Here is a 13,649-nt window from a genome sequence, read left to right as displayed (position 1 = left end):
GACAGTTTGTAACTATGGGAATAAGGTGGACAGTTTGTAGCTACAAGTTCAGGAAAAATGTGATCAAGTCCTGAGCCAGAGGTTTCTTAAATACTATATACTTTACTGCACACAAATTATCCACAATGCAAAGGAAAACACAAGGACACAGAGAAACCACACAACACAGAGGAAAAGACGATCTCAAATCTTGGTCAGCAGATAAAATGCGGTCTCTATGCCAATCTAGAAAACAAATTAAAACTGAAAATTAAGTTTAAGCTTAATGAGGGGTTTTTACCTCGGTATTTAAGGAAAAAGTAAAGCAAGAAAGTCACATTCCATGTTCTCATGCCCATCCCATTTCCCCTGAACGAGTCATTAACCTAGTAAAGACTTGCTGAGTCTCCTGTGCAGCAGGTCTTAGCTCCTCCTCTAACAAGTACCATTCCTATTCCTAGGGAAATATCCTCATCTATGCAGTTCTCAACACACAGGCCTTGCTCAGGTCTCCCCAACCTATTACCATTATTATAATCCATATTCTCAGTCATATTTCCCCATGATTATCTACCTCTTCATTAATCCACATGCCTTGAATTCCATCGCTGGGGATGCCAAGGGAAGAAGATCTCTGTCAGTATGAAGTCAGCCTAGCCTACATAGAAAGTTCCAGACCAATCAAAGCTATACAGTGAAACTTTAGTGGGGGACCCAAAACACAAAAACATACAAGTCTTCTTTGAGTCTTAGTTTCTAAAGTCTAGACAAAAATCAATGCTGAAAAAAATGTATGTGTATGCTTTTCTTTTATAGAGTTTATAGAGTCCTTAGCCATTAACTCAATATAGGAAGAAAAAATGTTTACTCTCCTCCCTCCATTAGATATGAGGTAACCACTGAAAAAATCAGCAAAACTGGTTTCGATGAGATAGAGAAGAGAAGCAGTTAGATACAGCAGTTAAGAAGTAGAATTAGGGGATGGAGAGGTGATTCAGTCATTAAAAGCACTGGCTGTTCTTCCTGAGTTCAATTCCCATCAACACATGGTGGCTCACAGTTGCCTAGAGTGATCTGATCCCTTCTTCTGGCATGCAGGTGTACATGCAGATAGAGCACTCATGTGCATAAAAAGAAATCCTTAAAGAAAAAAAAATGGAATCACTGAAAATAGAAGGATTTTGAAAATTTTTTTTTCATATACTAGGGAACTAAACCCAGTCTTTTTGTTTGTTCATTTATTTGTTTTTCAAGAGAGGGTGTCTCTTTGTTACAGTTCTAGCTGTCCTGAAACTCACTTTGTAGACCAGGCTGGCCTCTAATTCAGAGATCCACCTGCCTCTGCCTCCTAGGCGCTAGGGTTAAAATAAAAAAAAATTAAAAAAAAAAGGTGTACATAACCAACACCAGGCTCAAACCCAGGGTCTTATGTATGCTAAACATGTACTCTACTACTGAGATATACCCCTAGCCTGGGCAATGTTATGAAGAAGGGATGAAAACCAAATATAAGATTGGAGAGAAAAAAAAATTAAATCTTTCAAGTTTTTTAAAATTTTTTTTTCAAATGAGTAAAAAGCCTGTTTCTGTGAAACTGTACTTAAGTCCACATATATGTACATATTAGCACTTGTGTGTGCACATATGTGTGATGGCCAGACTACTTTTGAAGTAATCCACCACTAAACCTGGAGCACACTGATTAGGCTGGTTGACCAAGCCATGAGCTCCATGAAGCAGCTTGTCCCTGCCACTGGAGACTTAGAATAAAGGCATGCTCTGCTGCACCTGTTTTAGAGGGTGGCTGGGCCCTCATTTCAAACTCAGGCACTCATTTCAGCACAGAAAGCCGATAAATCAACTGACCCATCTCCCAAGCCAGCTCATGAAGGAACATTTTTTAATTAGTAAAAGAATAGGGGACTCCAATTGTAGCTATCAACGGAAAATATAGTATTTCTAATATATCTGAGAAATACTAAGCTAGTCAAATTCTTTTAAATTTTAAAATTTATTTTTATTTATGTTCATATGTGTCCGCCTGCTTATCTGAATGTGTTCCCCATGCATGAAGGTGCTCATGGAGGCCAGAAGAGGGTGTCAGATCCCCTGGAATCAGTTTCAGATGGCTGTGAGCCATAGTCAACAAGTACTATTAGCTGTTGCGCCATCTCTCCAGCCTCTTTGAGAACAATACTGCAATGTAGGCCAAGGCAAGTAAAGAACTATCAGCCAAAGAAAATAGGGTGTGCAGGGTTTTTTCCTGAACAATGTCTCAAAAAAAAAATTGTCACTCTCTGCCTTTAATACCTCCTCCTTTGTTTGAATTAGTTTTTATTTACTTAATCTTCATGGGCCTGCTTAAACTCTACCTTACCAAGTCCAGGATGCTGATGAGGGAAGTGTTCCGATCAGAGTTTAAAAAAATGACTGGAGAGAGAGAGGGAAAGGAGTAGGGGCAGGGGGGAAGGAGTGGGTGGAGGGAGAGAAAATGGGAGGCGGGGAGGAGGCAGAAATTTTTTCAATAAAAATAAAAATAAAATAAATACTTTTAAATGCAAAAAAAAATAGATTTGCTTCTAAACACACTCGGGGCATGTGCCAAAGTTGAAATTAGGACCTTTTCTTTCATTCATGTCCTTTCAATTAAGGTATTATTTCCTTAATTATGTATATAATTTAAGGTTACCGTAAAGCCTTACAAATTAAAAAAAATTAAATGATGGAGTCATAATAAGATCTAAGGTAATAATCCTGAAAATTTGGGGTTCAACTACAACTTTACCTGTGAAAGTCAAGTACCAACAAGTATTTGGTTGTGCAAGTAAAAATTACAGATGTCAACCGCTATTTATTCTGTGGAAAAGCTGTCAGTCACTAAATAGGATCTCTTTCCACAGTACACATTCATTTCAGCCTCTGCCAGTGGAAGTGTGAGAGCAGATGTTGGCAGACTGTGACATACAGTATGTCTTTAAAACTTGTTGGGGTGTGAAATTTCATAAGGTCAAAAAATGCTGCATTTTGATCAGCAGATAGAGATTTTTCTGCACTTTCAGAAATTATTTCAGACAAACCAATAGAACTGCTCGTAAAACAAACAAACTATTTAGGCAGTACATGGAAACTGCTTAAAAGATTAATTTCTATCACCTTAATAAACAACTGTTCAACCAAAATACCTTTAGACTGAAAATACATATCTTAAAACAACTTAAAAACTCAAAAGATACTGTTCAAATTGTCAAAATGATTTAAAATAATTTCTTTCTTAGTAGAGCAATTAATATATAATGAACATGTTTTGATGCTGAAAAGGCTGTTTTCCTTAATACACACATGTACAAGCACATACAAAAATGTGCATGTATAATTTATATCATGACAGGGAGCTTTCATTTCAAAAATAAAAAAAAATCCACAAGAAAATTTCCTGACATGAATGAAGAGGGTTTCAAATTAGTTCTCAGGGAGGATCTGGAAGACATATCCAAGAGGGCAACGGACATGATCAAAACATGTTGTATATAAAAACTTTTAGATAAAATAAAGTTTGAAGTTCCTATAAGGTAAAATTAATTTTGTAATACTTAAATGTTTTATGAGATTTTCTTTATAAGATTTATAAGGTTTATAATTATGTTTATAAACTTCAGTTTTACCTCCAATTTTTTTCAACTATATCTAACAGATAAAATCCAATTAAAACAGAGTACAGGAGATTGTCTACTTAAAATTTTTATCTCTACCTAGTTCTTACATACTCAAATTTGAACTTAAAAAATGCTCTATCTAAATTAGCACAGCAAGATCCTTTTATTGGATCAGTAAGTATAAGCCATTTAAGAGCTTGGTCATAACATAAAAATAAGTATAAAAATAATCAATGTTAATATTATCATAGTCATTTTGTTAGCTATTAATAAATACAACTATAACTAAAAATATAAAATAATTTTAGAAAATGATTTCTAATAGAAAACATTTATATAATCAATCAACCAACCAAACACTGCAACGGAATTCTGGAGGAAATGTAGTAAATAGCATAAGATATTAGGCCCAATTTTACAGTTCCTTATGTTTATTTTATAATGAAAAACATAAGACACATAGTTGGGCAATTATATTTTTCATATTCAAACTCTAAATATAAAAATAATAAAACTATATCGCACTGCATAAGACTGAAGTCTCTATCTTAAAAAGAGATGAAAATTCTTGCAGAGTTTATAATTTCTTTGGAATTAAATGTAAACCTAAACTTTTGTACTGGTTTTTCAGATACATTAACACATATGACACATAAAGCCATGCAAATAAATGAACCCAAGATGAATTAACAATTGTTATATACTTACTTGCTACAGAAAAGTTGTTGAGGGGATAAGGTAAGTCCACATCTTGAGGTTTCTCTTTATAGCCTATGAATGAACCATCTGTCTTCAAAAGGAAATATCTTGGCCTCCAATTTTTTATATATTCTCCTACATGAAGAAAGCATACATTAATGCCAAAAAATGAAGTCACTTTTGTGTAACAAGTAAATTATGATATAACATGTCCTGAACAGTGGCCTTCAAAATTTTAGTGAGGCAATTTTTTTAACTTGACTTACAAAAGAAAGTCTATAATTAAGATTCAGTAAAAACCAAAACAGTTAGTTGTTTTTAATAATTTAATACTTTGATTACTCATCTGCATCATTTCTCCTTCAGAAAATCATTCACCTGAAGACACATTTTGTTCATTTTTTTTACTTTATCAGACAGCTGTTATAGCATATTTTCAGCCATTTTAAAAAGCACTGGTGAATAACCCACAATATATTTATGAATTTCAGGGGAAAACACATCATAATCACAGTGTGAAATGTATGTTCCATCTTCATGACCAATAATAATACTTTTTGTTTTTCAAAAAAGGGGGAAGAGTAGGCCGGGCGGTGGTGGCGCACGCCTGTAATCCCAGCACTCGGGAGGCAGAGGCAGGCGGATCTCTGTGAGTTCGAGGCCAGCCTGGTCTACCAAGGGAGTTCCAGGACAGGCTCCAAAGCTACAGAGAAACCCTGTCTCGAAAAACCAAAAAAATAATAAAAAAAATTAAAAAAAAATAAATAAGGAAAACGGTTAAAAAAAAGGGGGGGGAAGAGTAATTCCTTTTAATTTTTAAGACAGAGTCTCACTGTTATATAGACCAAGTTGCTTCAAACTCTCAATTTTCTTGCCTCAGCCTCCAGGGTACAGGACGATTATAGGGTGTATTTCCATGATAAATATTAACCTTAACTTCCTCTTACTAGGAAAATAACCTTTTCACACATGCGATGAACAAGTCACAAAAATGAAAAAACATGAATAAAGCTCAAAACCACATCAAACTTACATATAGAAACATACAGCCGTTACAGAGCATAACTAATAGTAGATGAATGTACACTTATTAGATGTACATATTTGCTCCTACCTATCTACCAAAATATGCTCAAATTTGAAACAGCAGAGGTGATTCCATGACACCTTAACAACTTAATAGGAAACCAGGGACAGCAGTTCGTTCACACTTGTTGTCTTAACACTTGAGGAAGCTGAAGCAGGAGTAACAACATAAATTCCAGACCTTCCAGAGCTACAAAGCAAGACTGGGTGGTGGTGGGGGCAGAGTGAGTGAGTAAGGAAAGAAAAGGGGGGAAGAGGAAGAAGAAAAAGCAGAGGAGAGGGTTACAGAGGCAGAGGTAAAATGGATCTCAGTGAATTCAAAGTCAGCCTGGTCTACAAAGAGAGTTCCAGGACAAACAGGGATACATAGTGAGATCCTGTCTCAAAAACAAAACAAAACCAACTCATTACATTTAATGTAACATATATACATTAAAAACCTATTTTATGAGCCAGTGTGGTGTCATGTACATGTAATCCCAGCACTAGGACCACAAGTTTAAAGCTATATCCTGTCTTTTAGTAGGAAGAATAAATAGCACTGTATAGCTTTTTAAAAAAAAAAAAACTATCTCTTAAATACAACTTTACTGGAATTATTTTCTACTAATGCATTTAATCTATTAAAGTATGTTGTTATAGTTGAAACGTAAGAAGAAAATGAAATCAGGTAACTGAAAAAGAAAGACTATTGATACAGCTATGGGCAGTGCTAGGATTACAAGTGTATGCCCCCATGCTGGCTCAGAAAATAGTAGTATTGGATACTACACTGGAATGCAAAATAAGGGATTGTTTCTAAAATATTAATGGTGATATGAAATTTGCAACTTTATCAATAAGTGAATTCCCATTTACTCAGATTTCACCTTGAATAACTCTTGTACACTGTACACAATTTTAAAAATATGCATTAATCATAAAAAGATTGGTTTATTGACTTCAGCAGTTCAGCTTTCATAGTTGAAACACCTTATATAGTTAGTTGTATTTGTTACCATTAACTGATTTCATTTTTTAAAAATCTCTTTTTAAAGTACTGGGAAGATTCAAAGCTCATGATAGTGGACATATTTTCAAAATTCTAATCTTTGTTCTTGGAGCTCATTTTCATTATTCTAACAAAAACTGCCAGTATTTCTTTCTTGCAGTGATATACTCTAGAACCCCCTACTTAATAACACTTGACTGGTAGTCACATTAAATAAATGAGAGATACATATATTTGACACATGTATACAGGTAGATAAAAAAAGTTTCAACACATGCATACACAAACACACACATACCTGATACCCTCTCCACTTTTACTATAAAAAATAAAAGTTCTATTTTTAGCAACTATATAATTTAAATTTATAAAATCAAAGTATCTAAATTCACAATTCCTATTAAAAAACATAAAGCAGTTCCTTTGTTGACTGTCCTCATTATTTGATTCTTATATATTTAGTTATGCATTCCTATATAATTTTACATTGTAAGGTGTTAAATCCCCAATTAATGATGCAGCATTTAGGTTCCAAAGGCTATTACTAGCAAGAACAGATTTATGCTAAAGCAATATGTCTATGAATAGCAAGTGATAATTTCATAATCATACCAAAGATAAAATAAAACAAATACATTTGAAAAATATTGAAAGATCAAATCATAAAACAGAATCATTTCTTCTCATGCAAAACTGAACTGAGAGACTTATATGGAAATATAAAACTTTAAAAAATCAAAATTTTATTTCTAAACCTAAATTTACATGTTCAGATATTTTTAAAAAAAACACAAATACCTTTATCTTTTAAATTAAGGTATCTTTAGAATTTAAAAAATCTGATGTGACTTACAGTAGGTCTTATAGCTATCAAAAGTTTTGTGAACAATGAATCTATTATACATTCTTTAAGAAAAATGCATTATATCCAGTCAGGAATAAAGTTAAGTATACCAAAGGAAAAAATGGAAAAGAAAAAAATCTCTCTTCCACTAATAAAGTATGCAGTATTCTTCAAAATATTTTATTAATAGCTTTAATTGATTCACATAATCAGCAACTGAACTAGCCACTAAACTAAGAGTTAGTGTCAATTTTCAATCAAGATTCCTAATTTGCTTTCTGTTTTCCTGTCATTTTCTATCTAAAATAAGAATGAACTTGCAGTATCGTTATTCAGTCGCTTACTTAATTCTAGGTGCTGAAAACACAAGTTGGAACCCATCCCCTACCACCAAAGAGAAAGAAAAAAATTCTAACTTCACAGACCTTAGTCAGTATTCCACCAGATTTCAGTATGCCTTATAAACGCCTGGAGAAGGGTGATAAATATTTTCTGGGAGGCAGAGTAGGGAACAAAAAAAATCTCTTTTACAGGTTCCCACAAAAGTTCTGAAGAAAAATTCATATTTCAGCACGGTGTATTGACCTTTTTAAATACACCTTTTCTAGTTCCAAGAACGATTCCAAGAAGATCGATTCTTACAGAGAACACAAACTCAACAAACATGAGTAAATTTAAAAAAAAAAAAAAAGCCACTTTGTAAGGCCCAATATAGAGGAAAAGATTCCTAGCCTGAAACAATGGCACTATTTTGGTAAAAGTATTCCTATAGCCTAAGAATTCCCAACTGGGTTTTTTTCTAGCTGATCTTGGAAAAATAACTGGATACCTCTGTCACCATTGCAGTTTTTTCAGCAATGAGAGTTAAGATAAAGAAGGTACCACAAGACTGCTCAAATGAAGTAGAAACAAAACATCTAAGATTTTAAGGAGCTATATGCCTAGAACAAAAGAACTATTTCTGTAATCAATCCTAAATATAAGCTGCTAACAACCATCCATAAGGCTTTTGTTTGTAGGGAGTGGGTGTGGGTGCGCGCACGAATACGTGCATGCGTGCATATGATCAGAGTGTACATGAAGGCCAGCAAGAGAGAAGGCTAATTCCTTCTGTCTCTGCAACCCAAATACTGGGATTGTAGGTCTGAACCACTGCACCCAGCTCTTAACATGGATGCTGAGGATCTGAACTCAAGTCCTTTTGTTTATATATCAAGTGCTGTACAGACTAAGCCATCTTCACAGTGCCCATTTATTATTATTATTATTATTATTATTATTATTATTATTATTATTATTATTTTGGTTTTTCAAGATAGGGTTTCTCAAATTTAGAGATCCCCCTGCCTCTGCCTCCCTGAGTGTTGGGATTAAAGACGTGTGCCACCACTACCCAGATCCATAATCTTATTTTTAAAGATAATATTTGCATTTAAGCTCATACTCAATACATCAAACCCAAATTATCTTTCTTTTTTATTTATGCTCATAAATTTCAACTAATTTAGGAGACAGCTTCTTTATGACTGAAACAAAATTTCAAAAAAAAAAAACAAGAAATTTTTCTAGGGTCACGCACTAATAAGCATTCAAATTTTAAAGGAACTCTCCTGATATGCCTTCAATTAACACTGTAAGAAGAAAGGGATAAAATTTCCAGCCCAACCTTTTCCTAACGTCTTATCTACTAGACCATGTGCTGCTGCTTCTTGCTTACCCTCTCTGACTACAGGTTCTATCTACTTTGAAATCCATTGTTACCAACCGACACAGTCAGGCTTTGCCTATTGTCAGATACGATCTCTGTTACACGTCCTTAGCTAATTTTGTCATTATGTGGTTAGCATACAAATCTAGATCATACAGTCTACCACATAGCTAATCCCTGCGCCTGTGTGTATTGTGTGTGTATGTGTGTGTGTGTGTGTGTGTGTAGTCTATTGTCCCTAGAGTTAAAATGAACAAAACATAAGATTACATCAAGACCAAGAAGAAATGGTGCAATTGAAAGCCAGGATAAATAAACAAACATTACTGGTGACCAAAGAAATTGTACTATTTTACAGTGTGCATTTTTTAATTAATTAGAAGTGACTTTAAAAATGATTAAAAGCATATTATTGAAAAATATACCAATACCCATCAAGTTGTTATCAAGTCAAGTATAATATATATAATTACGGGAAAAAAATTTTTGGTTTTTCAAGACAGAATTTCTCTGTAGCTTTGGAACCTGTCCTGGAACTAGCTCTTATAGACCAGGCTGGCCTTAAACTCACAGAGATCCGCCTGCCTCTGCCTCCCAAGTGCTGGGTGAAAGTGTGCACAACCACTGCCCGGCTATGGCAATTTTTTTGCACAACCAACTGCCAAGATTTGTTTATACCAAAAGCAGCATGACCACATAAGTAATGAATTTTACTATACATTATTAAGGCAAAAGGATTTCTCAGCTTTATTATCAATATTATACTACAACTCCATGTATGATCTTCCAATTTCCCAAAAAGGATTCTGTTGTTTTGGGGTTTGTAATGTGCTAAATGATAGCTTTACAAAAGAGGTATAAATCCTGATCTGTGGAACTTGTAAATATTACCTTGTATTGCAGAAGAAAGCATCGTCTCATTTTCAAAGAACGGAGGGTAAAGATTTTTAGAACAGCTTCTCCTGGATTATCTGGGGGAGCCCCATATCAAATTTAAAATGTTTGACAGAAGAGTAAACATGACATATGGAGCAAAGGAGGAGGCAGGTGATCATAGGAACAAGGACAGATGATTCGGCATAAGATTCCAGGAACTAGAAGAACAACAGATTTTCTCCTAAAGCCTTTGAAGGAAAAAGACCCCTGCTCATTGTCTTATTTTCTATGCTCTGGTCTCCATGACTGTGACAAAAATTTTGTTGTTATAATGAGGTCATAAATACATGATTCTGTCTTAATGTTAGGTTGTATTGAAGAACTTGACAATAGCTCTAGGCTATGAGAAGCAGAAAGTCAGATGCAAGAAGAAAGATGTGCCAGTGGAGAACACTATATAAATACTCATATATAGGAAACCTATCCTCAAGTCTATTCTAATATAAACTAGGCTACTAAGATATAATAACAAGTTAAAATAATTTTGACATTGTTAAAACAAATATAGACATAATCCAGCCCATATTTGATATGATTATGGCTCTATTTTTTTCACAAATCTCATAAAACAACCATTTAGAATTATACAAAAATTATATTAAAAATATTCTACTTATAACATTGGATGTTATAAGATGGGATATGAATTTATTTCATATTTTCCCCACAGAAATCAAAGACCCTAATTACTAACAGTGAATAACCTTAAATTATTAAAATATACATATGATATATTGCTGCTTAGGACTCCAGTGGTCACTCCTATTAGATGTATCAAGAATTAAAAAGGTTATCAATGATGAGATACTCATCAATCTGATTACAGGATAAAGCCAGTTCAGGTACCGACTCTCCACTATTGTTTAGGGTCTTAGCTGGGTTCACCCTTGTGAATTCCTGGGAATTACCCTAGTGTCAAGTTTCTTGCTAGTCTCTTGATAACTGATAACTACTTTAATAGTCACCACACAAACTTCATTCAGCAACTGATGGAAGCAGGCACAGAGATCCACTGGGCCTAGCTCCCAGAACACACTCAAAGAGAGGGGGGAGCCGTAATATGAGCAAAGGGGTCAAGACCATGATGGGGATACCCACAGAAACAGCTGACCTGAGCTAGTAGGAGTTCACTGACTCTGGACTGACAGCTGGGGAACCTGCAAAGGCCCAAACCAGGCCCACTGATTGTGGATGACAGTTCTGTTGCTGGGGAAGTCTGTGGGGGCTACTGGCAGTGAGACCAGGATTTATTCCTAGTGCTTGAACTGGTTTTTTGAGCCCATTCTCTTTGGAAGGATACTTCGCTCAGCCTAGATGGGGAGAGGGAGGCTTGATTCTGCCTCAAAGTGATGTGTCAGACTTTGTTGACTCCCATGAGAGAAGCCTTACCCTCTTTGAGGAGTAAATGGGGGGAAGGGTTGGAAAATGGCGGGGAGCAGGAGGGAAAGTAGAGGGAACTGGGATTAGTACATGAAATGAGAAAAGACTGCTTTAAATAAATAACAAAAACAAACAAACAATAAAAGCTAATCAAACTTCTCAAGTTAGGCTTTAGGAATTTTTTTGAATATCTACTCTATTTCATCATTCTCTCAGTGGCCAGGCATACTGGCACACAGCTGTAATTTACACGCTAGAGGCCGAGGCCGGATTGCATGAATATTTGAGGTCATTCTGAGTTACACAGTAAAACTGTCTTCAAAGAGAAAAAAACTAAGGAAAAACTGTAATGTAATGGTTTGGAGCAAGACTCTGGGAGCACACAACTTAGATGTAAATTGTGATCATGCCACTGCTTAGCTAAGAGAATTTACCCTTTTCACATCTCAATTGGAAAAGGAAAATCAACATTGTACCTACTCAAATTATGTAAGGACATAATATAGAAACTCTTAAAATATTTCTTGTCATAGATTAGGTATTAGATTTTGTCACTAAACAGAATCATTGCTAACTGATTCATAATTAGCAATGTACTTATTTAGGTATATTCACTTAAACATAAAACATTAATAAGTATATATCATCAACAAAAGTCTTTCAAACTAGTGACAGGTATATAAATATTTTTAATATTTCTTTTTATTATTTTAATCCATATGTGGGGCGGGTATATGTATAGTGACTGCAGATACCCCCAGAGTCCAGCACATATTGACAGGAGTGTTAGAAACCAAACTGCAATCCTCTCAAGGGTAGTGCATGCTTTTAAACACAATAGTTATCTCTAGCAGTGAAATACTGTTACTAACCAAGGGGGGGGGGGCGGAGACAGAGAGAGACAGAGACAGAGAGAGAACGAGAACTATGCAATATGCAGTATCTAACTACAGCATCAGTTTAAATCATACTACTTCTTGAAGACAAAGATAAAATAGCAGAAAGGCAAACAGCAGTCTCAGAGCTTTCACAACTTTTTTCCTTTATTGATGGGATTTTCTTATACCGTCCAGGCTTGTCTTGAACTAAGCTCAGCAATCCTCTAGCTTTAGCCTCCCTCCCTGCTCTTTAATGAACAATTTTTATGAACTGATAAACATAAATGATATTTTAAGAATTTCTAGGAGCTTAGGAGATGGCTCAGCAGGCAAAGGCACTTGCTGTGCAAGCCTGACCACAAGAGTTTAGATCCCCAGAACCTATAGAAATTTCAGGCTGTAATCCGAGCATGTGCGAGGTAGAGGCAGGAGATCCCTGGAACAATATGGCTAGACTAGCAGAATCGGCACGTTCTGGGTTCAAGAGAGAAACCCTGCCTCAGTATATAAGGCAGAGAGTAACAGGAGGAGGCAGCTGACTTTAGCCGTTAGCCTCCATACTCACATGCTTACAAATATGTATTCACCTGCAAACACAGATGCCAACTCTCATACTTTTGCAAGCATACATGTATGTATGTGTGTGCATATGCACATGCACACACATACACACATACAATCCTAATAAATTTTGTTACACAACACACAAAAAAGTCTGGCACCTTTCAGTAAAGACAAAACTTAAATCTTTCCATAAATTATCTCCACCAGTACTCTAAAATAGAAATCGTCATGGGTTTCATTTTTAACATCAGATAAAAAGGGGTTTAATGTTACCAATAGCATAAATATCTGTTTAATTTCATGGTTCACATCATATTAAACATTTAGTTATTTGTTGATAGATACAAACTAAATATAAACACGTGAGCTTCCTAGAAGAAAAGGGAGATTTCTTCCCACAGTATATTTCATAAGTAAATGTTATCCCCAAAAACAAAAAATATTGTACAATGCAGCATTATATGATAATAGCTTAACTATCTTAAAGTCAAATATTATATAGGAAAGCACATTATGTTAAGTATAGCACAACATCTGCAATCTTTAAAACTGCCTGTTGCATTTTTATGTGAAGGTGTCAAATAAGCTGTAAGTGGAAGCCTGTTCATGTCTCTCAGGGAGAAGAAACAGGTTTCTCATTGGACTTATTATCATACTTTGTAGATGTCTTTAAAACAATCCTAATAATTTTATTTTGTATTCTTCACAAAGCAATGAAGTATTATAATACTTTGTAATTGCAAAGGACTACATAAAAATGCAACTATTAAAAATGAAATTTTTGTCCTTATGTTCATAGCAGTATTATTTGTAATAGCCAGAACCTGGAAACAACATAGATGCCCTTCCATGGAAGAATGGATGAAGAAAGTGTGGAATATATACACATTAGAGTACTACGCTGCGGTAAAAAACAATGACTTCTGGAATT

The 13,649-nt window shown here is 34.9% G+C and overlaps 1 protein-coding gene across 4 annotated transcripts in view; it reads right to left on the bottom strand.

The window, feature by feature from the left end:
* Akt3 (AKT serine/threonine kinase 3) overlaps nucleotides 1-13,649 on the bottom strand; it is a 235,551-nt gene that overhangs the window by 108,545 nt on the left and 113,357 nt on the right. For 3 of the 4 annotated variants that reach the window (XM_013346981.2, XM_026779835.1, XM_013346982.2), the window contains one exon: nucleotides 4,341-4,466. The exons of the other annotated variant lie outside the window; for it this stretch is intronic. In XM_013346981.2, the coding sequence (XP_013202435.1) occupies nucleotides 4,341-4,466 (126 nt within the window). The remainder of the gene's footprint in view (nucleotides 1-4,340; nucleotides 4,467-13,649) is intronic. 4 annotated transcript variants of the gene reach the window in all.

The sequence above is a fragment of the Microtus ochrogaster genome, chromosome 6 (genome assembly GCF_000317375.1).
Source record: "Microtus ochrogaster isolate Prairie Vole_2 chromosome 6, MicOch1.0, whole genome shotgun sequence".
NCBI lineage: Eukaryota > Metazoa > Chordata > Mammalia > Rodentia > Cricetidae > Microtus > Microtus ochrogaster.
This window is presented reverse-complemented; position numbering and strand designations above follow the sequence as displayed.